The sequence below is a fragment of the Ambystoma mexicanum genome, chromosome 7q, assembly GCF_040938575.1.
Source record: "Ambystoma mexicanum isolate Mex_15411 chromosome 7q, UKY_AmexF1_1, whole genome shotgun sequence".
NCBI classification, from domain to species: Eukaryota; Metazoa; Chordata; class Amphibia; order Caudata; family Ambystomatidae; genus Ambystoma; species Ambystoma mexicanum.
In genome coordinates, this window is record NC_090941.1 from 748,980,924 (window position 1) to 749,006,877 (window position 25,954).

The 25,954-nt window shown below is 49.3% G+C and overlaps 1 protein-coding gene across 2 annotated transcripts in view; it reads right to left on the reverse strand.

Annotated features, from left to right (window-relative positions):
* Positions 1–25,954, reverse strand: part of ATM (ATM serine/threonine kinase) — a 3,046,976-nt gene that overhangs the window by 1,761,781 nt on the left and 1,259,241 nt on the right. For both annotated transcript variants that reach the window (XM_069640412.1, XM_069640413.1), the window contains one exon: positions 13,109–13,229. In XM_069640412.1, coding sequence (XP_069496513.1) covers positions 13,109–13,229 — 121 coding nt within the window. The remainder of the gene's footprint in view (positions 1–13,108; positions 13,230–25,954) is intronic.

Sequence of the window (25,954 nt, forward strand, 5' to 3'; positions counted from 1 at the left end):
TGGGGTACCTGGACTCTGCTAAGGAGCAAATATCGCTCACTGAGAGAGAGCACTTAGGTGAGCAATCCAGCAACTCTCAGAGGTGTTCATAATTACTAAGCTTTGGCCATGGTTACCAACACTGCTCTGCAGACATCAATAGGTCTTGTCGGGCCCATCGCAGGAGATCCAGTGCAACATGCCTCAAGACATGAAGATCTGTCATGCTGCCCGAACACTGAGATCATAGAGGCAATTGGAGCCATTTTATTTGAAATGAAGCCTCTGGAACCCCCAAAAAATGCAGGATGTTATGTGACCCAAAAGGAAGTGGAAGACTGAGGCTGGCAGAGCGTGACGGTTCAGGAACTTGTTGAACATTGAAAGATGTTCTTGACACTGCCCTCAAGCAGGAAAGCCTTTCCAGAGTGAGTATCCAGGATAGCTCTGATGATCAGAGTGATTGGGATGGTGTCAATTGAGACAATATGTGTAGGGAAATACTAAAAGCTATGTAAAAGGTGATGTCTGGTGAAGATCGGAAAGCATCTGTTCCGTTGAGCAAACCCTGATGAGCCAATCGTCTAGGTAGGGGAAGACGTGGCCCCTTTCCCTCCTGAAACAAGCCACCAGAAGGGACTTCAGCTTGGTGAAAACACTTGGGGCAGAGTTTAGGCCAAAAGTGAGAACCCAAAATTGATACTGGGGACTGCACAACGGAATCCAAGGTACTTCTTGGGCTTTGGATGGATAAGCACATGTAAATAAGCGTTAGGTCTAGTCACACCAACCAATCCAAGAACTTTAGAGCATAAAAGATCTACAGTAAAGTCACAATTTTAATGTGTTCTTCCTGAGGTACTTGTTCAAGGATCTCAGGTCCAAGATGGGACACTGACTCCCATCCATTTATGGAACCATGAAATAGTAGGAGTACCAGCTCCTTCCCTTCTCTGTAGCCGGAACCAGCTCTATAGTTGCATTGTTCATGATGGCTTTGCCCTTCTAGGAAGAAGGGATCTAGTGGAGAGTACTGCCAAGAAGGGAGGGTATCCTTGGCACCTCTTTAGAAAGGGAAGACGGGAGCCACCAGGGGGCGCTGAGATGGTCTGATGCGTCTCTGTCGGTCTCCGTCCCAGGGCGTCTTCAGAAGGATTTAAGCCCCCCTCGATCCCCCAGGAGAGGAGACCCGACCCCACCAGTGGCTGTGTGAACCCCCCCGGGCAGCTGGCGAGTTAAGTTCCGAGAGCTGGTGGTGCCGTGAACCGGGTGAACGGAGCCGGCTTGGCGGGCCAGGGGAGCTCTGTGCAGGCCATTTCCCGAGGCAGTTGAGCGTTCCCCTGAGTGGGGAAGGGGACGGAGCCCTTCTCGCTACCAGTTTAGAGAGGAGCCTCGAGTATGTTTTCCCCCCGGCAAGCCGTAAAGAGCCTGCTCATCGCAAGCCTCCTCGAGGCAGCTCTACACTGAATGAAGTTGACACCCCCAGAGGACCAAGACACCGGTGCCCTGCTGCAAGTGATCTCTGCCCCCTCCGGCCATTTGTGTCTGGCCCGTCCCGCGTGGCGGTCTCGGAGTGCCCCCATGAGAGACGGCCGCGGCGGGTGGGCCTCGGAGGATTAAGTTTGACCAGTGAAGTTTGGTGTTTCGGGCCCCCTCCTTGCCTCCCTTCGTGTCAGAGAGGAGCTGGTGCTGCCCACTTCTCTCTCGTTCCTGCGGGGCAGGCCCCGGGATATTGGTGGGCAACGCAGTGGAGGCATACACGCCTGAGCCACCACCTTCTCTTTACGGCTGATGTGCTGGCCCCTCCTGGACTGGGCTGTGGCGGGGCCCCAGAACTGTTTACGCTGAGACTCTTCACCTTCCACAAATCTTCAAGTCTCTGGAAGCGAGGGCCTCACCGCCCACGGAGTGTGAGCTCCTCTTCTCCCTTCCTCTGCTCTGGCCCGTTCCTTGTTGGCGGAATACTGCCTTTCCTCGGGCTGCTGCCTCTGCGTTGGGGTAGGGCACCCTGCCTTTCTCCAGTCTGTGGGCCCGGAGGAATTCAAAGTTTTCTGGAACATTGGGTGCTTGATTAGGATACTCTGAGCAGTGACTCTTTCTGTTCTTCACTGTTTTTGTAGTCGTCTTTGGTCTGATCCTACTACCTGAGCCTCTTCGGTGACCTTCGGGGGCGCCGCTTCCGCCGCCTCTCTTTGATGGCCCCCTGATTCGGGCAGAAAGGTCAGCCTGGTGGTTCTCCCCCACCCCCTCCGATGGACTGGTCGGCACCCCTACAGAGATTCAGGCACTCCCCGGCGTCATCAGGAAAAGGGTGTACCATGTCGGCTTCTGATCAGCCAGAAGCTATGGATGTCCAATCAATGAGCCGAGGCATGGCAGCCCTACTGGAGGAAATCCGTAGATTCAGGGCAGACATTAGCAAAAGGCTGGACTCCTTGGACAAAAAAGTAGCTGCGGTGGACGACCGGGTTCAAGCCCTAGAAGCCAATCAAAGCTCGGTCGATATCCTCGAAACTCCACTCGAAATGCGACTATCAAAATTGGAGAGAAGAGAAGGTAACCCTCAAACTTGATGACTTGGAAAACAGAGAGCGGCGCTGTAACCTCAGATTTCTGGGTGTTCCCGAGCAGGAGGGGGAGACTCAAGCAGAGGTCGTCAGAATAGTGAAAGCAGTCGTCAGCAAACTGTTTGATGAAAGTAACACTAGTGAGCCTACAATTTATAGAGCCCACAGGGCAGGAGCTCCCGTTAGAGGTCCCCTTTCGATTCAGGCAAAATGTCATTACTACTCCGAAAAAAGTGGAGATCCTGGAGCTTGCAAGGAGGAAAGGCTCGAAAGTCATGATCTACCAAGATCTTTCCGCCCTTACACTGGCGCGCCGGCGGCTCTGCAGTCCTCTAACAAAATGGCTCCAATCTAGAGCAGTGTGATACAGGTGGGGGGCTATAAATATTCCCTTGTTACGGAGGACGACATACAGAGGGTTTCTCGGGAGCTCCTGGGGAATCCCCCTCCGGGTGATGGCAAGGAGTGCAGAGGAGGGGAAGAGGCGAAACCCAGTAATTCAGACGGCTTCACAGAGACACTCCGGGGCCACAGAAAATATAGAAAAGTGGCGCTGTCATCTCCCAAAAACGGCTACTTTATTTGGACCTGTGCTAATCTTGCCCTGGAGGATCTGAGAGGAGAGCTCGGGACTGAGGGGCTCCCCTAACTTGTCCGGGAGCGCCCCTGTCGAAAGACCTCTAAGCTGGGGGTTTGGTTTACACATCCTTTGGGGTTTCCTGGAGGAGGGGGCGAAGGGGTTGGAAGAAGCAGTTGGTTTCACTTTGAAAACTGGGGGGGGGGGCAGCTCGGAAAGCCGTGTTCTTGTGCTGGTTATCCGCCCTGGAGGAGGCAGTCTTTGGTGGTCTGGTCGTGCGGCAGGTTCTATGTCGCAGGGATTCCAGGCGCTCGGGATGGGGGAGGGAGGGCGGATAAAGGTTTTTTTTCTCTTAGATAGGGGTTACAATGTTTACAACAACCGTTAGGAGTTACAGTTTGTAGGGGTTTGACCTGTTTAATGAGGGACTTTTAGGGGAATCAGCCTGGTGGGGCACTTTGGGGGAGTCCACCCTCCTATGGGTTTGGAACGTTCACAACAATCTCCAGATGGCTGAATTTAGTTATTCACTGACCTTGGGCTCGTTGGATGTGCGGGGACTTAGCTCTCCCTATAAGAGGTCCCCAGTTGTGAAGGAGTTCACTAGATTGAAGCTCAACTTCCTGTTTCTTCAAGAAACCCACTGGGTGCGGGGAGGTGAGCCGTCCCTTAAAGCAAGGTCGATACAACGAGTCTACCATGCCTCATGCCAAGCCAAGAAAAGAGGGGTGGTGCTTGTGGTTTCCTCAAACGCACATTTTGTCCCAAAAGCCCAATGCAGATATCCTGAGGGTCGTTATATAATGGTCAAGGGAGCGATAAGGGGAACCAGGGTGACCATGATCGCTGTTTATGCCCCGAACGAAGCCCAGGACCGCTTCTGGTTAGAGATGAAGCCCAAAATCATTACCTTTACTGTGGGTGTGATTGTAGTGGGAGGTGATTTTAATATGGTCCTGGACCCTGACCAGGACAGAAAGTCTGAGAAGCCCCTTAAGGACTCTCAGGCGCAGAGGCGAATGGCAGCCGTACCAACGACGAGCTTGGGTTTAGGGATTCCCATTCGGCTCGGGAGGGTCAAGACCCCTTATTTCCCTTTTTCTCTGGAGTCCATACGTCATTCTCCAAAATTGACTACATCCCGGTGGACAAATCACTTTTTGAGCTGATATCAGCAGTGAGAGTGGAAGTAACTCCCTGGTCGGACCACAACCGAGTTAATGTCCAATTGGGGGTCCCCTTGGGGACTCAGGGGTCGGGGAGGTGGGCTTGCAACGATCTCCTCCTGAAGGACAAAGAGTTGTCCCGGTCCCTCCTTGCTACCATTAATGAGTTCTTTGCCATCAATGACCATGGGCAGGTGGGGGGGCAGGGATCTGGGAGGCATTTAAGGCCACAATCAGGGGGGTCGTAATAGGGATGGGCGCAGCGAGGAAGCAGGAGAGGGGTAGGGAGGAGAAGCTTCTCAGAGACAAGATCGAGGTGATTCAACCAAGGGGCAAAATAAAGTCCCAGATGGCTCCGGGCAGGTGGGCTGAGCTCCAGCAATTAAAGGCGAAGCTCGACGCTCTTTTAGTAGAGCAAACCGAGAGGAAACTGTCCTTTCTCAAGCAAAGACACATGGAGAAGGCTGACAATATTTTAGCCTGGAGGCTGCAAGAGCTTAGAAATAGTAGGAGGGTGGACTCTCGGGTCCTTCCAGGTGGGGCGAGTTGCAAAGATGATCCAGGGATTGTGGAGCAATTTCGCTTATATTACGAGCGCCTGTATAGGACAGAATAAAGTGGGGACGGAACGGGTATAGATAACTTCCTTGACTCTGTGCCAATCCCTTGTCTCCCGCCCGAGAAATCAGCCTCTCTGGATAGGCCAATTACCCCCCAGGAAGTGAGTGACACTATTAGCTCAATGAGGTCAGGCACGACCCCCGGTGACGACGGGTTCTCGGTCCATTTTTATAAATCTTTCGCTCTGCTCTTGCCCCTTTCTTGTCCAGACTCTTTAACACAATCTTGGACAACGGCTCCCTCCCGCAATCTATGCTATCTGCCCGTATAGTGGTTATCCCTAAGGAAGGAAAGGATCTGAAGTGTTGTCAATCTTACCGCCCAATCTCCCATCTTAACATGGACGTGAAGGTCCTGGCCAAGCTTCTGGCCAATAGACTGGCTCAGCATCTCCCCTCGTTGGTGCATGGCGACCAAGTGGGTTTCATCCCCGGGAGACAAGGGAGGGATAATATCAGGAAATCGTTGGATCTGATGCAGGAAGTAGCTATTACAAACGAGGAGGCCTACCTCCTATCACTGGACTCGGAAAAGGCCTTTGACCGGGTTGAGTGGGCCTACATGAGCAAAGTCTTGCAGAAGATGGGGTTAACTTCTGCAGGTGGATAGCAGCACTATATAATGGCCAAACGGCCGGAGTAGCGGTAAACGGGACGGTTTCAGCCCTGCTTTCGCTCTCCAGGGGAACCCGGCAGGGCTGCCCGATTTCACCCCTTCTCTACGCCCTTGCGATGGAGCCCCTGGCGATAGCTATAAGGCACCATCAAGGGATTACGGGGGTCCGATGTGGGGGTCTCAACTTTAAGCTTTCATTATTTGCGGACGACATATTGCCATATATAACCAACCTTCATAGCTCTCTCCCAAATCTACTAGATCTGATTGATTCTTATGGAGCCTTTTCCGGGTTAAAAATTAACTTAGGGAAGTCTTGTTTGATGCCAATGGGGAGACCTGATGCTGGGATTGAGGGGAGAGATTCGGTTGGAGGGATCACAGTTGAGCGGAAGGTTACATCTTATCTGGTGTTTCTCCTCCCTAGGGACCTGTCCCTACTCTACACTATAAACTATCCTCCCATTCTCGACAAAATTAAGGCTGATCTACTTTGGTGGGCTCCCTTGACGCTCTCCTGGTTTGGGCGAATAGTGTGTCAAGATGAATATTCTGGCTCCTCTTCCTCTTTTCCTCCCTCCCTGTCGCAGTGCCAGACTCTTTAAGTCCCTGAGCTTGATGGTTCAGCGCTTTGTTTGGAAGGGCAAGAAATCTAGGGTTAAGCAGGAGACCCTGACGCTCCCAAGGTCATACGGGGGGTTTGGCTTCCCTGCCTTCCGCCTCTATTATAAGGCGGAAGGCAGGCGCAATTATGTTGGAACATTCAAGAGATGATATGAGAACCTATTGGTCCTATATCGAAGACATCCACACCCATCCCAGAAAAGTGCAGGACCTCTTGTGGGCCCCGAGCAAGAACTTCCCAAGTAGTGTCAGGCAGCACCCCATCTTGTCTGTCTTATGGGCGCTGTGGAGGGACGACAGGGATAATCTCTCTCTCTCTCTCTCTCTCTCTTCTTGGCCTTCTCCTCTTTCTTCCCTGTGGTGCCCCCCTCTTGACCTTGGCAAAAGGGGTTTCCGTGGAACACAGGGGTGGTCGGATGCAGGCTTAGAACGTGCGGCACAGCTCTTTCGTCAAGGTGCATTCATTGATTATAATGACTTGGTGGAAGCCTTGGGGGACGCTCCAATGTCGATCTTTGACTATCTCCGATTGAAGGGGATTTTAACCGATGCACAATGGGTGGAAGACCTGGCCTGCCCTCTTACCCTGTTAGAAAAGGTCATTGTGGAGTCCTCACCGAGGAGAGGGTCCTCGCTAAATTCTACAACGCCCTAATCACAGCGAACGTGGAGGGTAAGCAGGGCTTTAAGAGGCAGTGGGAGGCTAGTGTTGGGAAGGAGGTGGATGACTCTACTTGGCTTACTATCTTTAAGTCTCTGTTTTCGGGTTCCCTATACACGGCAGCTATAACTTTAAGATACTTCACGCTTGGCACCTCCGGCCAGAGACTTGCGAAAATGTACCCAGGGGTTTCTCCTTTGTGTCTGAGGCAATGTGGCCAGCGCGGAACGTGGTTCCATCTTTGGTGGGAGTGCCCTGCGATACAGATGTATTGGTCAGAGCTGCTGGGCTGGATTAAAGAGATCTCGGGCGCTTCTCTACCTATGCGCCCCCTTGAACTTCTCTTTGGAGTCCCGGACTCGGAGAAAGCCTCGGATTCCCTGCCGAGGGTGGTGCAGGCTATGTTGCGGGCAGGGAGGATAGCCCTGGCTCAGAAGTGGAAGTGCGCTTCAGCGCCCTCTAAGGCAGACTGGCTTGCCAAACTATGGACGATATTTACTTATGAAAAACTCACTGCTTTCACCCATGATTCCATGAAGACTTTTCTTCTAGATTGGACAGTAGTCCTGCTTCACGGGGATTGTGAATCTATGAGACTCTGAAGCCTGCTGGTATGGGGTGAACTGGGCTTTGTGTACTCCTTCCAACAAATGGTTCCTTTTCTTTATTTAGTGGGGTTAACCCAAGGTGTCAGTGTTTTGATCTGGTTTGGTCACTCATAGTGCTGTTACTGACTCTCCCGCTCCCTTGGGAGTTTGGTTGCTATGGAGCGGGGCGTGGGTGTGGGAGGTCGGAGGGGGGTGTTATTTGCAAGTTTTTTGTAGATTTTCAAATAAGACTTGTCGAAATACATGTGTTATGTGGAAAATGTTTAATAAAAATGTAAGTGAAAAAAAAGAAAGGGAAGACAACCCTGTGATGACGCCCAAAGCGCCCACATATCCAAAGGAGTCCAATACCACTCTTTGGCGTACCAGGTTATGATCCCCACTGCTTGTGTTGAATGAAGAAAGGACACCTGAGAGGATTTCTGCCTGGAGTGGATGAGGGGGACTGTGGGGTTGATGCTTGGTCTCTATGAGCCGCTTCACTTCTGCTCTGGCATGCACAGCAGCTCTGGGCACTCCTGGCAGCGGATCTGGCTATGTCCTTTGTCAGGAAAAAATATGAAGTGTTGCAAACCATGAACTTTGAATGATAACTGAGGAGGGGCCTGCCAATGGTTGTGGAAATGCAAGGCCCAAAGACTTCACTGTAGCCTTTGAGGTTTTACATTTTCCAAGGGACTCATCCGCTTTAGCTCCAGATTCTCCCTGTCAAATGGCATGATCAGCCATTTAGATGATCGGATGCAATTCCAGAGGACCTGAAACAGTCTTCTGGCAACTGAACATGTGCACATTAAGCCGGCCATTAAACCGGCTGTATGGAGGTCTGCTTGTAGGGCCTAGCAAGCAGCCTCCATGCCATTCACTACTATACTGGTGAAGCCCTTTCTAATCTCCCCCTCAGGGAGTGTAACGCTCACCTGATTCCTGTAGAGGCGCCGGTCTTGACTGGGCGTATATCGTATCTGCAAAGGTGATGTGTAACACACGGCTGGCTCTTTGGGCTGGACCTCTGTGCACTGTATGTCTGACTTGAAGGGTAAGATGTCTGCAGATAGAAAATATGGGATTAAGGAACTGGGTTATTGAATGTCTCTCTCTTCTTCCCTTTCTCTTCTCCTGTAGAACCCCAAAGGTTAACGCTCTCACCTTAGGTAAGTGAACGCCGTGCTCTCCATCTGCCTCGGGGCAGGGTGCTGTAACCAGTTTCTTCACTGGATAAGGGGAGCAGGCCTCTTGACTTCAGAGGACTGCTGTCCGTCGTTTACTGCACGAACGGTAAGTTTCGAGTAATTCTAATGTCTTTAAAGTCTTTAGTAATGATGTTTCTTGTTTTGCAGGGTTCCGGCGATGGCGGATGACGGGCTGAAGTGAGTTGAAGATGGAGTCCGTGTGATGAATAGAAGCGCCTGGAAGCACGTAAGTAAGCGCTTGTTGCCTGCTTCACGATGCACTCTAACTGTCTTTTTATTTTGCAGGTACAAGTTCGGAGCGGCTGCAGGGTGCCGGAATACCCACTGGGTTAGATGTGGAAAGGCGTAATGGCACGTGAGTATTAAAGTTCCCCAATGTCTTTAAACGCACCTTGTTTTGTCTTTCAGATGCGGGATGCAGCGCCGAAGGCCTCCGAAGCGTACGAAGAGTTGGTAAGCTTTTGTCTTTCAGATGCCGGAATGCAGTGTGAAGACCTCCGGAGCGCACGAAGAGTAGGTAAGCCTTTGTCTTTCAGATGCCGGAATGCAGCGCGTGGCGTTGGTGACAGCCGATGGACCAGGTAAGTGAAGAGCTGTCACTGAAGACCGTAATGCTAACCTGTTCTTTCTTGTCTTTATAGGTGTTGCTGAAGACTGGATTCAGGATGGTAAGCCTTTTTCCTTAGGCCCAGGATCAGATGCAGAAGACACGATGAACGTTCTGCTGCAGAGGATGCAGAATAACGCAAAGCAAGATTCATCCATCGGGTGTGGTTTAAATAGCCTCCTGTAGTGCTTAGGTCTCTCCTTCCACAGCCACGCCTAGGTAAGAAAAGAGTTCCTGCTTTCCAGAAGAGTTCCAGTGTTCTGAATCTAGGGAGTGGCGCTCCTGCCCCACCCAACAGGAAAAGTATTTCCAAACAGAAGAGGATCAGAGGCTCAACTGGCAGGCAAGTAAGCAGCATGGTCTGCTGCAGGTAAGTCCACCCAAGCATTATGAGCCCGGCGCTTCCAGCGCTGGGACTGGGCATATTTATGAGCCTGGTGCCACTGGCGCCAGGACTGGGTCCAAAAGGTCCCAATTGGGACTGGTTGGCACTCGGAACCTGGGTTATGGATCTGCTTCCAAGGGAGTTGGGAAAACCCTGACCTTTTGGAAGCAGAGATCATGACAGGGAGGTGTGCTCTGTTGCTTCTGAAATCACTTTGCATAGTCAGAACATGCATGCATTTTGCCAGAACGTAAGAGGTCGTTGAAACCCTGTGTGGCATTAGCTGCATCCATTGTGCAAAATAGGGAGAGAGCTTCTCTTCAACCCTAAGCCTCTCTCCAACATTTTGCAGGTCTGTACTGCCTCAGTCAGCATAAATAAACCAAATCTTGAAGTCCTCAGACCCAACTAACTCCCTCAACATCCAATAACAATACTCCTCACTGATATAACATTATTTCCGTGGTGCAACTGTGGACAATATTCCATGGCCTTGTTCTCATTTCAAAGACCCACATTTTATATATTTAAAGGCTTGTGTCACCTTCTCCCAACTTAATTATTACGTATGGTGTATCAGGGTGATGCCCAACTCTATGTATGATAAATAACCATTCCTATTATCAGTTCAGGGTGATACCGCCTTAACCACGATTTCAACATAGTCCAGTTTTCTACGACATATCAGATTAGTTTATGTTGTCATCTGTGCCCATCAGAGTTCCTCTCAGGTGTCCTTTGATTTGCCATGTCAAGCCTCACTCCGAGATCTTTCTTGGTTGTAGCAATGTGTTCTGATTGTCTCCCATTGGAATCTGAATGTCCAAAAGCTTCACCTCTGTTTGAGTATTGTGTGGCCACTATGAAGTTTAAATTGGAGCCCAAATTGATAAGTCCACTAATACCTCACTTGGCGCTTCTGCCGTTAAAGACTCATCGTCGTGTGTCTCTGTAAAGCGGCCTGAGCTAGGTCACAATCTATTTGGATGGAACAATCCAGATACATGATGCATCCTCTTGGTATGGCCTTATTTAGAATTGCCTCATTAATTGTAGAATTGTGCAATTTGTTAACATTTCTTATTTCTTGGGGGAGCGCCTTCTCTGTTTTAGGGTGTCCACTCTGAGTGGCCTATCTATCACAATTTTGTTTACATGCAACTTACTTAGTAGCATCTGGAAAAGGTTGTGAATGCAGTCCTTCATATTACTCAATACAAAATGTTCTTTTAAAAACAGATGTCTTCATTCTCTCGCCTTGCCCTGTTCTCCAGATCTTCACATTTCAGTTGTGGCATACTGTTATGTCATGTCATTTAGTTACTACAGTCATACAACCCTCCTCATTTGATTTCTATTATGGGGATAGCAGTTTCAATATGATCGACTGCCACCCAGAGCCGTTATAGCTTATTTGTGTTCTGTGATCACAATGGGATCACTCATTAATACTATTTTGATTGTTTCTTTTAAGTCCTCTATTAGGGTTTGGAAAGGATTCAGGAGGAGCTCCTTTATGAGTGTGATGTCGATTAGCCATATTCCCAGTACCTTTATCATCTGGCATACTTTGGTTACTTAAGTGGATATGGTGGTATTGCAGTGCACCGAACTTCCCAGAAAATCTTGCAGGCAGGACTTTCCCCTGTGCCTTTGCTGTCCTTCAGCATAACCAATTCATCAGGGGGATATATTTTAATTCCCCTAATAGATGGGGCTCCCTCTTTTGTGTACTTTATTACTCTCTATAGTACAACAAGCCATTCACCTAGTTGTGGACAATCTTCAAGTTACACAAGCAGCATGTGAGGGCTCGCTCAATGACTCACTGCTTCATATTTTGAGGAAATGGGGATTCAGGGCACCTCATATGTGGGATGTTGGGGAGCAGAGAACAGGGGCAGACAAAGGAGTGTACGCTCATTTCACCACGTTGGCCACGCACCTCACAATTATTTCAAACAATATAATAAATTGAAAAATTAATTCATGCTTTGGGCAGATGTTCTGTTCTCCAAGTTACAAATTAACACTATTTACCTTCATTCATATTACATTATATACTTATTTACAATCAAATTCTCATGACCATATTTAAGAAATATCAGCTCTGTCACAACTCGTATGCAGATGAAACAAAAGTCTACTTTAGAATCACCAACCTCACTCTAAGCTGGGATAATTTAGTCTCATGTTTGGCAGAAGTAAAGCACCAGATAGAGCAAAACTGACTAAATATGAAGCCATCAAAAATGGTAAAAATGCCCTTGGCCCAAAAAAGAATATAAAAGGTCCCTCTAACCACCCAGAGCCTCCACTATTTGAGTCACCCTTGTCCTATGCGGAAAAGGTCAAGAACCTTGGTGCCACCTAGAAAGTGGATTTGGGATTACATTCCCATATTAACAAAATAGTCAAATCTGTCTTTTGAAGACTGTGGGCCTCATTACTAGTCCGGCGGAAGCCGTGCCGGTAAAACAGGCAGGCTGCCGCCGGACTCGTGGGGATTTACCGGCTCCGGACTTGCTGGTAATTCCGGAGCCAGCATTCTGAATGGCGACAGTGGAAACACCGGCACCATGCAGTAATGGTGCCGGTATTTCTACGTCTGTGTGTGGCAGGTGGGTTATGCCCGCCAGGTCAGAGCTGGCGGATGTAACACCACACGGCCACTTAACTCAGTTAGCCGGTCCGGAAAACGGTGCCAGTACGGTTTTACCGGCACCGTTAAATCCAGACCAGCTAAATCGTAATGAGGCCCTATGCCTTTAGAAAAGGATTTTATCATTAATTCCTGTAAATAAGCATGCATATAGTTGGTTCTGAGTTGGAGTATGCAAACTGTCTCTTACTAGGCTAGGACGCAAATCAAATCCACCTTTTACAAACAGATCAAAATGCAGCTATCAGACTTATTTTTTAAAGTGCCTAAATTTGCCCAGGTCTCCAAATATCACCGTTCACAACACTGGCTATTAGTCCACAAATGGGTCCAATTTAAGATCATGTGCACAGTTTTTAAATGCCTACATGGGCTGCCTGCTCTTTACTTTACCAATAATATACTTTGAATACTCCGCCCACTCGGTCATTACAATCTATTCGACAGAACCTCTTAGTTTACGCCCCCACAAGATTTCGGTTCAGAGGAGTCAGAAGATTCTCAGTTGCGGGTCCAACCTTTGGAAAGCCGTGCCTCTTGGACTTCGTATGAGTCTTACCCTCTTAGCTTTTTGTAGAGACTTAAAAACTCCCTTTTTCTGTTCATTTTTTTACACTTCTCAAATCTGCCACTTCAGCACAAGTAATATTCCACCTGTTCCTAGATGTGGTTCTTCCACCAAAAGCATATTATAAAGCATAATAACATAACCTTATCATTGTTACTTAAAATGAGCTCACTTCTGAAAGAGATCTGGGTAATCAATATTGCTTTCAAGCCACTAACGAATGAACCCACAAATATAACTCAGTTTGGAAAATAATAAAATAAACAATGATTTACCAGGCGACGCATTCCTTCTTGAACTTTCAGATATACATTATCAAATGCCTTTTGCTGTAGCTTCACAGGAAGGGACCTGAGCATGCCAGAATAATTGTGGCATCTTGTATCCTGAAACAATCTAGAGAGAAAGTAAAGTTAAAAACTTACAAAGACAGGCAAACGATCCCCCAATCCTGTGGCATAATGCTCAAAAGGCAAAGAAAAGCAACCACAGAAGAATATTCCTACCTATGTTTCTCGCTCCATTTAAGATGGCAAGGACTTCTCATTTCTGTCCGGCCAATGGTAGAAGTGTTTATTAAAGATTTCTACAGGACCAATAACATCTTTTAACATTCTGCATTAACTTTCAGCGCCAATGGTCCTCCACTAGAAGTCGTCTGGGTCTATTTCTTGAAAATTGAAGAGTGTGATAAACGTATTTATTTACATTGGCCATATCTGCTATTACTTAATTGAGATTCTTTTAAAATGTTCTTTTTAGGAACTGCATTGGTTAAATAGTTAACCAGACAGCTAAATTTACATTACAATTAAGGCTCCACGGTAAAGTCACCATTTCAGTTCTCTTTCACTTTGGTGTGCATTCAACAATGTTCATAAAGTTTGCCATCCTGGCAGTTTTTCAAAATACACTTTCAGACTGCCAAACCTGATAAAGACGGGTTAGCCACCCAAACGTTAGAAGGTAGTCTGATAAACTATCTATCCACAAGCTATCACTCATTGTTTGCTCATATAAAACCTTTAAAAAGTTTGGTCAAAGATGACGCAATTTAGAAAGCGCAGGTGCCCAAAGGTTTTCACACAACCTAATTTACTCAGTGTCCACCCAGGTGCAAATCAGTTTTGTCCCATTTTTGAAGGGAGATAGGGAAAACAGGGTTTGCTCCATTCTGAGTCTCATTTTTCACATTTGGAAAATGGAGACACATTTTTTTTCTTCATTCAAAAGCTACAAAAAGCATGCAACATGTTTACACTGTGAAAGGTTTATGGTATATCGTCCAGACCGATTGTGCCAAACAGTTCTGTGCATTTTTAGTTCAGTACATCTTTAGCAATACAATTAAATCATTTTCTGCAAATATATTTAAATACAAAATAAAGATATCTGCTTTTCAGCACATTCACTTAAAAAGCACCAAATTGGCAATACTGGAACTGTTGGTCTCAAACCAGATATCTTTCCAAAAGCCAGCACTGCCTCTCCAATTTTTATTTTTAGCCCCAAAAGCAATGTGGTAAAAGGCAAAAGTATGTTTGACAGGGGATTGCCATTTTAAGTTCTTTTGAAGTTCTATCTTAGAAGGAGTTAGCTGCTTTGTGATGTACGAAGTGCTTCGGGTTGGTACACTGTCAGGCAACACCCATTTTTCAATGGCTGCTTCACACACTGTTGTTTGTATTTCTTAAACTCGCAAATCTTCCATGAATGTACAATCCTCAAATCTCTGTGGCTGTACTGTGCTTCAACAAGTTTCTTTGCACCCTCCTACAGCCTTTGTTTAGGGACCATAGTCGTTAGGTCCATATTACATTTGTTTTATCCCTTTTCATAGGGAATCACAAAGCAACAACTACATAAAAAATGATTAAAATAAACTAGCTTAAGGGTTAGATGTCGTAATTTAGCGCTCCCCTACATCAAAATAATTTGGCTTGGGAGGCCACCAGGGGGAGCACAGGCAATGGCTGCCTGATTGCGGAGTTCCCACCGAGGTCGGGCCTTTCTATGTGAGTGAGCCCCCCCTGATACCCCTCAGGCGATCCCATCTGGTGGTACCGAGTTGGTGACCCCCCCGAGACGCCTTCCGCTCGAAAGAACGGAGCTCCTAACCCAAGCGGAACCAGCGTTCGGGGTGTGACAGAGAGGCAGCAGGGCGGGCGCCAGCTCTGACGGCGGTAGTGGAGGACGAGCCCTCCGCAGCGAGGAGATCCGGCTCCGGTAGCGGGGTGTGTGTGACCGCGGAGCAGCACTCCCCAGGCGGGGATCTGCAGCAGCTCCCCCGCCCGCCCTCGATCGAGGGAGACACGCGACCCCGGATCCGGCCCCGGGCCCTGAGAGTCGGCGGGGTCGGCCCCCGGAGACAACGCCGACGGCCTGACATCACCAGGGAGGACCCAGGAGCGGAGGCCCCCTGCAACGCATCGCTCAGGACAAGAAGCGGACCAGCCCCTCCACGAGCCCCGAGGCGGCGTACTCCGCTACACACCGCGGAGAGGCCACACGGCTCGATCCGGCCACCGGGGCCCAGCTGGGAGGTGCAGAGTGTGCCGCCCCTGCCTGGGACCCACCCAGGGACTTTATAAACAGCCCCCATCCGGAGGGCCAGCGACTTGGATCCTCACGAGCTGAGGCATAACAGGGTGAGGCCCCTGGGCTGTGTCCCCGGGCGAGGGCCTGCCTGACAGCGGAGGACTCCCGGAGGAGACGGCGAACGGACAAATGGCGGCCCCTCTACCCTGAAGAACACCGCCGGCAGTGACCCGCTACCCAGGTGAGAGGCCCCCATCCTCAGTTGGCGGGGCGGGTGCCCGCCTGGGGGCTACCCTGTCTCCCACAGAACAATCTCCACTCACAAGCCCCACCCGAGATACGCACAACCGGCTGCCCCCCCCGAGGCGACTGGGATCCTCACGAGCCAAGGCATAACAGGGTGAGGCCCCTGGGCCGTGTCCCAGGGCGGGGGCCTGCCTGACAGCGGAGGACTCCTGGAGGAGACGGAGAACTGGCAAATGGCGGCTTCTCCACCCTGAAGAACACCGCCGGCAGCGACCCGCTACCCAGGTGAGAGGCCCCCGTCCTCAGTTGGCGGGGCGAGTGCCCGCCTGGGGGCTGCCCCATCCCCACAGAACAACCTCCACTTACAAGCCCCACCCGAGATATGCACAACCGGCTGCCCCCCCCCCATACCACAGCGAACCCTGCAGCAGATCATCGGCAGGCCTTTATCAGCTGGCGGAAGACCCTGCAAGCATTCCGCTATCAAGATACGGAGAGCGACACTAGGGACCCTAACCTCTCCGGGGCCATGGCTCACCCTGAAGCCGCAGGCCAACCTGCAATGACGATGGAAAGGGGCTTCGTCTCCATCCTCCAGGAAATCAGAGAAATGAGATCCGACATCGCCCAGAAATTTGAGAAGATGGACCAGAGAGTAGATAAAATCGAGGACAGACTCATACAAGTGGAAAACTACCAATCGTCCTCTACATCTCAGGAGGTACAATTTGGCGCCCGGCTGGTGCCCCTGGAAAAGAGGGATGAGGAAAGAGCCAGACAAATGGACGATTGTGAAAACAGGGAGAGACGGAATAATCTTAGATTTTTTGGGATCCCGGAAAGAAAGGGCGAAACGGAGAGAGATTTGATCCGTGTGGTGAGAGACATTATCACCCTCCTGTTCACAGAGGAAATGACAACGGAACTCAAGTTTGACCAGGTGCACAGGGCCGGGGGAAGGACGTGGAGCCCCAGATCGGTCCTGGCCCGGTTCCACTACTATACCGAAAAAGCCAAGGTCCTGGAGGAAGCGAGGAAGGCGGGGGTGATCACCTACAACAACACCCAAATCACCATTTTTCAAGATCTCTCAGCCTATACCTTGGCCAAACGGAGGATGTGCCGCCCCCTGACACAACTGAAAGTGAAGGGAGTGCGCTATAGATGGGGATACCCCTTCTCCCTGTCCTTCGAATATTCAGGCCAACGCACAACGCTGGTAACGGAGGAAGACATAAAGGGTGCCATCCAGGATTACGTGGGGGAGCCCGCTCCCCAAAGGGGAGCGTTAGGCCCTGAAGCACTCAGCAGGGGCACCCCTGGCCAGTCCAGCGCCAGGAGAAGGAAAACCGGCTCGAGGAAGTTTAAAAAGCTGAACACTCCACCGACATCAATGGAGGAAGAACATATCGATTCGGAGGGGTGACAACGGGGGCCCCACGAGCTGCACTGGAACGGGGGGAAAAAGGAGGACTCTTAAAGACGCTCCGATCACTGCTCTCCCCTGAACAGCAAGTATAGGGGGGCAACGAATGGGGCACAATCATGGGAGGGCAGGGGAATATCACCCTGGGTCAAAGGGATGGACGCCCAGAAGGGCGGAGGGAAAAGCCCGGTACATCCACGGATTGGGCCCTGACAACTGGGTTTTAGTATCCCCTCAAACAGCGACCATGTTGGGTCGGCCTAGGGGCGGGGATATACGGGGGGGGGGCTCACGACAGCGTGTTTGGTAACAGATGCCTGGCCGTAGGGAACAGGCTGGTAGTCCGGCCAAAATGCCAGGAATGGCGGAACTACATGGCTGGACGCCGGGGTGGGGGGTGGGGGTTCGAACACCAGTTGGGGGTTCTATGTTAGGGAATAAGTTGGGGGGGTCAGTTGGGGAAATGTTTTAAGAATGTCCAAACAAGAAAACACAGAAGACAGGGAGGGAGCATTGATGCGACAATGGTGACCAAAGGGGAAAGTGATGATGATTATGGCTGATGACCGACCGGCCCTGGGAGTGGGCACCCTGAACGTACGGGGCCTGAACACCCCTACGAAAAGATCCCTGATCTGCAGGGAGTTTAGAAGAGCAAAACTGGACCTGATCTTCGTGCAGGAAACGCACTGGACGCGGGGAAAGGAGCCCAGAATGCGAGGGGGAGGAATCGAGGAGATTTTCCATGCATCCTACAAAGGAAAGAAAAGAGGGGTGGCAATCCTGATAGCTAGGGGGCTGGGCTTCGAAAAGGACACCATTTTGAAGGACCCCGAGGGCCGCTACCTCTTTGTACGGGGCTCCTTACAGGGCTCACCCCTAACCTTGGCGGTAGTATACGCTCCGAACGAGGGACAGGCCCAATTCTGGGAAGGAGTAGGGGACAAGCTCAAGACATTTGTTCAGGGTCCATTGGTGGTGGGAGGAGATTTCAATATGGTCCTCGACCCATCCAGAGATGGAAAGCGGGTCGGCTCATCACATCCTAGACCCGCGGGAGACGCCATGGCGCGCAGCTTTCAGAGGACAAATGAGTGCCTGGGCCTGGTGGACACGATCCCCGCCCCCAGAACAGGGGCCCCCTCTTTCTCATACAACTCCTCCATTCATAAGGCCTTCTCTAGGATAGATTACATTCTCATGGATGAAGTCCTCCGTCCTTACGTAGCAGGTTACAGGATAGACCCCGTTCCCTGGTCGGACCACGACCTGGTCAGAATTTCCCTGGCGGGGGGCTGGAGTAGAGAAAGGAGGGGACGCTGGAGATGCAACGATGCCTTACTAAAAGACGAGGTTCATGCCCAGCCTGTCCTGGATGCCATATCAGAGTTCTTTGAGCTCAATGACAACGGGGAGGTGGGCACGCACACCCTCTGGGATGCCTTCAAGGCGACCCTAAGGGGAGTACTCATTAAAATAGGAGCTCGACAGAAACGGGAAAGGGAGATCCAGGAGAAAACTCCGAGGGAAAATATAGCACGTCTCCAGCCGGGGTGCTCTCCGGTACAGACCCTGGAGAGTGACCGCATGGCCCAACTGGAGGACTACAGGCTCCAACTAAAGGATCTGCTCCTTCACAAAACGGAGAGGAGCCTCCAAATGGTCAAACAAAAATATTATGAGAAAGGGGACAAAGCGGATAGGATCCTAGCTTGGAAACTGAGGGAGGTCCAGAGAAGCAAGATGGTAAAGGAGGTGAGGGACGCCAGCGGAACGCTGGGCTGCGACACCCCCATATAAGTGAGGCCATTCGCCAATATTAAAAGTCATTATACGCTTCAGAATATGACGGGGGTGATTCCCAGATTGTGGACTTCCTCGACTCCATACAGATCCCGTCCCTTCCCCGGGACTTTGCAGAGGGGCTGGAGGGTCGGGTGACTGAGGAAGAGGTGGACAAGGCGATTAGCGGGATGAAGGTGGGGACCTCCCCCGGGGAAGACGGCTTTTCGGTTTACTTCTATAAGAGATTTCGCTCCTCCATGTCTCCTTATCTGGCAAGAGTTTTCAACTCTGTGCTGGAGGGGGGTACCCTCCCCGACTCCATGATGGGAGCCATAATAGTGGTCTTGCTCAAGGAAGGTAAAGACCCGAGGGAATGTGCGTCCTACCGCCCCATTTCATTGCTCAACATCGATGTCAAGATCCTGGCCAAGGTGGTTGTCAGGCAGATGGATGGAATAATGCAGAAACTAGTCCACGGGGACCAGGTGGGTTTTATCAGGGGCAGACAGGGGTCGGACAACATCCGTAAAACAATAGATCTGGTACACTTTGCCCAAAAATCAGAGCTCGTCGCATGCATCCTGTACCTGGACTCGGAGAAGGCCTTCGATAGAGTCGAGTGGAGATACATGACCCTCCTCCTCCAGCGAATGGGATTCGGGACGCACATCCTGAGTTGGGTGGCCGCCCTCTACAGAGCTCCCACCGCTAGGGTCCAGGTGAATGGTCTGCTGTCCGAGTCCTTTCCCTTACCCGAGGGACAAGACAGGGTTGCCCACTCTACCCCCTATTATACGTCCTCACGACGGAGGCACTGGCAATAGCAGTTAGATCACACCCAGGCATTAGGGGTATTAGAAGGGGGGAGGTGGAATTTAAGCTCTCCCTGTTTGCTGATGACATCTTGGCATATTTGGTGGACCCAGGCGACTCGACCCCCCCCCCTCCTGTCACTGGTTTCCTCTTTCGGGCGCTTCTCAGGCCTGAAAATTAACACCACTAAATCCATCCTCCTCCTGATGCGTTTAACAGACCCGGCGCTGGACCCCCTGAATAGGTTTCATGGGATAACTGTGGGCAAAAGCACCATAAAATACCTAGGTGTCCTCCTCACTAGGGACCTATCGAAACTGGGAGCCTTTAACTACGACCCCATAATGGCCGAGATCACATCTGATTTGAGGAGATGGGGGGAGATGATCCTCTCGTGGTATGGTCGGATGACGGCAGTCAAAATGAACGTACTGCCCCGGCTCCTGTACCTCTTCACAGCACTCCCAACCCGAGTCCCCGCCCAAACCTTTATAGATCTACAAAAGGGGGTCCGAGACTTTGTATGGCAGGGGAAGACTCCAAGAGTAGGGAGGGCCACCCTGACACTGCCAAGGGAAGAGGGGGGATTCGGCCTACCAGACTTCCAGCTGTATTACCATGCCGCCCAATTGTGTGTCCTCCTGGACCACATGAAGGAGGGCCTGCGAACGTACTGGTCATACTTAGAAGACATGGACATCCACCCTCTAAAGATCTGTGACCTCTTGTGGGCCCCTCGCAAGTCAATCCCGACACAAGCAATGACCCATCCGACCCTGGGAGTTCTCTGGGACATTTGGAAAGAGGGCCCCCGGACAGCTCACCTAACCACATGGCCGTCCCCGATGACCTCCTTATGGGGGTACCTCCTGAAACTGGGCACCAGAGGGTTTAAACATTCCCAGCACTGGTCTGACACGGGCCTAGAATGGGCGGGACAGCTGTTCAGGGAGGGTGAATTCTTAAGTTATGAGGACATCAGAGGTGCGCTGGGAGGTGGAACCCTCTCCATTTTCGAATATCTTCGCCTTAAGGGCATCCTCAACGACCACTCATGGGGACCAAACCTGAGGAGACAACTGACTCCCTTTAAGAAACTCCTTGACTCAGCAACCTCTAGAAAGGGAGCAGTATCAAGTATGTATGCAGTCCTAAATACCCATAACCTTCAGGTTAGGAGAGGCTTCCGTGCGTTCTGGAACGACCTGGCGGGAGAGGAAATCTCAGAGGACGCTTGGGCTCAAATTTTTAGGATATCGTTTCATCGTAACCTATTCACCTCGGACATGGAACACAACTTTAAAATCTTGCAGGGGTGGCATAGAGATCCGGCTAAGCTGTCGAAAATGTTTACGGGGGTGTCACCAAGATGCCCGAGGGGATGTGGTCAGATAGGAACCAGAGGCCACATGTGGTGGCTATGCCCGAAAGTTCAGACCTATTGGGAGGCAGTGAGAGACTGGATAGCGGAGGTAACAGAGGATCCTCTGCCCCTCAACCCGCCGACCATGTTGTTGGGCCTCCCCCCGGAGGAAGCAGAACTGCACCGGTACCCAAGGATGTGGGAAACTATGCTGAGAGCGGGCAGAGTAGCCCTAGCCCAGAAATGGAAGAGCCCGGAAACGCCCTCTAAGGAAGACTGGATGAAAAAAGTCAAGAACATGTTCCTGATGGACAAACTGACTGCCATGGTAAACAATGATTCTTGCTCATTCCTCACAGACTGGTACGGGGTCCAGCAAACATGGGGATGGGATGTTCATTAGTCCTAAGGCTTCGCCCCCAGACTGCCGGGGCCCGATTGATCCCGAGTGGAATGACACCTAGTCGGGGGTCCCACGACCGGGGCAACGACGGCACCAAGCCAGCTATCGAATCGGTCACATATCACATCGACCCAGTGGCACAGGAAATGGACTGAAAGTTTGGACTCTCTACAGTTATAAGGTTCGAGTTGGACATGGGGCAAGGGGGGGGTGGGAAGTTCGGGGGGGTACAGGGGAATGCAAGATTTTTGTTTGTTATTTCATAAAATGCCAATAAAAACCAAGTTTAAAAAAAAATAATAATTTGGCTTCACCCTAAACTCCACCTACTTCTAATGCCACCCCTCTGCAGCATGGATCGTCTGGTGGTTGTAACACTATAAACCAACCTAAGTTAAGATATAAAGAAAAAGTAATCCACATACTACCATGCATTGAGGTTCAAGTAAATGTTTTACATGATTATTTCATAGATGCAAGTAAAAGACTCCACAATTAACACAATTACATAAAACGTTGTTATGTACAAAGGGAGGCTTTCACATAACCAGTAGTTTAAAGGTAAAGAACCTTTTATTTGTAAGTTGATGACATAAGACGACCCCCAGCAGGAGGAGTACAATCTTCCCACTAAGGCCCTGCTTCTTCACTGGCTCTCCTTGGAACCCTGCTACATAAGATGCAGTTCTATGTTCTATAGTATCTAAGTGACAATAGACATAGTGAAGGAAATATTATACACTCATGGTTTAACAGGTAAACATTGGAAACACTGCACATCCTAACACCTCTCCTCCTTAAACATAACAAGTAACTGTGTGGGTGAGGACCCACTAAAATTGAAACCTGTAAAACACATATTGAACAACTGAAATTGAAACCTGTAAAATAAATATTATACACTCGTGGTTTAACAGGTAAAACATTGGATGCGCTGCAAGTCCTGGCACAAATCAAGAGCATAGATATATGACATCTAGTGGTTGATTAGGTAGAGTCACAAGAAAGTCCCTGTCTCCAACTAACTGAAGACAAATTAACATTGAAACGGAAAAGCCACCCTCTCCTTATTCCAAATAGCTCCTCCTTTGACCAACACTGACGAACCCAAGTCTTTCACAACTTGCTTGGGTTCAGAAAACAACGAGGCTCCTTTACGAACTTTGGTGGGGAGCTTGACTTTAATCCAATCACCCTCTTTGACCTTGAGTTCCCTACAACAATTCTTCTGATCATACCTCTCCTTGGATCTAACTCCAGCTTCAAAAATTCTCCTTTTTACACTCTCTAGATCCACATCCACCATTTTTGATTTGCCCATCCAACCTGGACATAAATGAGTATTTGGTTTTCTTCCTCTCAAGATCTCAAATGGACTCACGCCTGTGACACTATGGGTAGTTAGCCTATACTGGAACGTGCGTTCCATCACTGTTCTCACCCAATCTCCTCCAGTAGCCACCGCTATCCTAATAGCCTCCATCAGAGTCCTATTAAATCGTTCCACACACCCATTACTCTGGGGATGATATAAAGAAGTATTCACCTGCTCAATCCCATGATTCTCTAAGAATTCTTTAAACTCTCTGGAAACAAGTTGGGTCCCATTGTCAGACAAACACTTTCTTGGAAACCCTTCTCTCCAAAACAGTTGTTCCAAAAATCTGATTATACTACTACTGGATATGTCCTTGAGTACACATACCTCCGGCCATTTTGATAATAAATCCATGACTACTAATAGGTAGCTATCTCTGCCACCACCAATATTAAATGGACCAAGGAGATCCAACGCAATTTCGTCCCAAGGGACACGCGGGGACTCCCTCACTACCATGGGAACTTTTTGCACTTTCAAGCCTTTGTTTCCCTCAATACATTCCACGCAGTCTTTGACTTGTTCCTCTATGTCCTTGTCGATACCAGGCCACCAAAAGTCAGACCTCACAAGTCCCTTCGTCCTGGCCAGACCTAAATGCCCAACATGGGCCAACTCCAAGACAGACTTCCTCATACCGACTGGCACAACCATCTGGTGACCCTTGTATAAATAACCATCCTGAATCCATAGCTCCTCCCTCACTTTGGCAAAACCATTCATCTCGCCCCTGTGGCTCTTAATTTTACCTTCTGCAACCAGAGTAAGTACTCCTTGATATACAACATCCTCCGTGCAAGACACATCCCACTCACTTTTCTTTAATGTTTCATGCACCTGGAATATTTCTGCACTCTCCTCTGAACTTGTAAAGTCACTATCGTCAGAAATTTCCCTCTGGACAGATCTAGACAAGGCGTCTGCAGCCACATTAACCTCCCCCTTTACGTGGAGCATGGTATACTGTAACCCTTGCAATGCCGTGACCCATTTCATAATGCGTCTTGACACTCCCTCCAAACCACCTTTCTTAAAAATTCCAACCAAGGGTTTATGGTCAGTGCAAATGGTGAAACTCCTCCCCCACAAGAATCTTTTAAATTTCTCGACACCCCAAACGCATGCTAGAGCCTCCTTCTCAATAACTGAATATCTAGATTCTGGGCCCTTCAAAGACCTGGACGCAAAAGCCACAGTCTGTAAACCTGTCTGATCCTCCTGCATCAGAACAGCCCCAACACCATAATCACTGGCATCAACAAAAAGCAATGTCGGTTTACTTTCCTCAAATATTTTCAAAATGGGAGCATTGACAATAGCCTCTTTTATCATCAAAAATTCTTTCTTGCACCGGTCACACCATTTAAAAACGACTCCCTTGCGAGTGAGAAATCTCATATTCCTCGACATTTCTGCTAACCCCTTGACAAATTTGCCGTAAAACTCCACCAGTCCCAAAAATGATAGTATGTCCCCTTTGACTTAGGCTCCTCCATTCTTTTTATGGCCTCAATAGCCTCCTCCTCGGGTCTAACCCCTTCCCCAGTGATCTCATGACCCAGGTACACCACTTTGGTGGCTTTAAAAGTACATTTTTCCAAGGCAACGGTGAGGCCTGCCTCCTTCAAAATATCCAAAACTCTTTTCAAACGAACATCATGCTCCTTCTCATCGCTCCCACATACAAGAACATCATCCTGATAACACATCACCCCTTTTTCACCCCCAAGTAATTTATGCATAATACTCTGAAACACACTTGCGGCTGAGACCAAACCAAATGGCATGCGAACACACCTGAACAATCCAATCGGGGTGATGAAGGCGGTGAGATCCCTGGAATTAGGGTGCAATTCAACCTGATGGTAGGCCGATTTAAGATCTAGTATGGAGAACACTTTTGACCCAGTGTCTTGCAATTCTGGTTTAACCAATAGAGCTCCCACCCAAGCAGGTAGGTGACACTAATTAAAAGATAGCTGCTTGGTTATGTACTCACCCTGGAGCGCCTCACCAGGGTCATCGGCGGCGACTCCTTTCTCAACCTTGCTCAGTGTGGGGCCAGGGTGTCCAATGGCCGCTCGGAAAACACACAACCCAAAATCCAATTATAAAAGTGCCAAAGCCGTGTCTTTGCCAGCCCGGTCTCCACAAGTTCAACAAAATTGCAGGGGTCCAATTCCAGCTCCCACAGACCACGGAGCCTCCAGGGGTTTTCCTCTGGCGCTAGCAATGTCCCTCCGGTGGATGCCACACACTGGATGTCAGGCCGTCAATAATCCACTGAAAAAGGCCCTCCCTCAGGCAAGTCAGGCTGGCTCCGCTCCACAGCCAGCACACTAGATCTGTAGAAAAGGCGCTGGGGGTCGTCCTCCGGGTCCCAGTCAAAATCCTCGTCGCCAAATGTTATGTACAAAGGGAGGCTTTCACATAACCAGTAGTTTAAAGGTAAAGAACCTTTTATTTGTAAGTTGATGACATAAGACGACCCCCAGCAGGAGGAGTACAATCTTCCCACTAAGGCCCTGCTTCTTCACTGGCTCTCCTTGGAACCCTGCTACATAAGATGCAGTTCTATGTTCTATAGTATCTAAGTGACAATAGACATAGTGAAGGAAATATTATACACTCATGGTTTAACAGGTAAACATTGGAAACACTGCACATCCTAACAAACGTGTTAATGTTTCGCCCATTTTTCTGGGCTTTGTCCAGGCAAAGAAAGTTTTGACAATATTTCTTTGACATCAATTCATGAACATTACATGTATCGTTGTTGCCACTGCTGTGTATACAAACAAATCATACATCACTCATTTATATCCTATTCATTAATGTACTTTCAAAATATAGTCTGAAAAAGAAATGGAAAACAGAGAGAGACAATACAAATCATTAGAATATACAGTGACTAGAATTGGAACCTTTGTGACAGAAGTGAAATAATAGCGAGTTTCCATAAGTGATTATGTATGTTCTATGAATAAAATGGGACTTATTGAAGTATAGGCATAATTAAGCTAATGTGCTACACTTTTTTTGCATATACAGTTGGTTTGTGCCAAGTAAGGCAGGATTAACAAACACTAATGGTAACCGTGAAACTTGGAGATGCCAATACAAAAGAGCGCCCCAATGCTCGATAATATATACATGTTTGTATTACTGT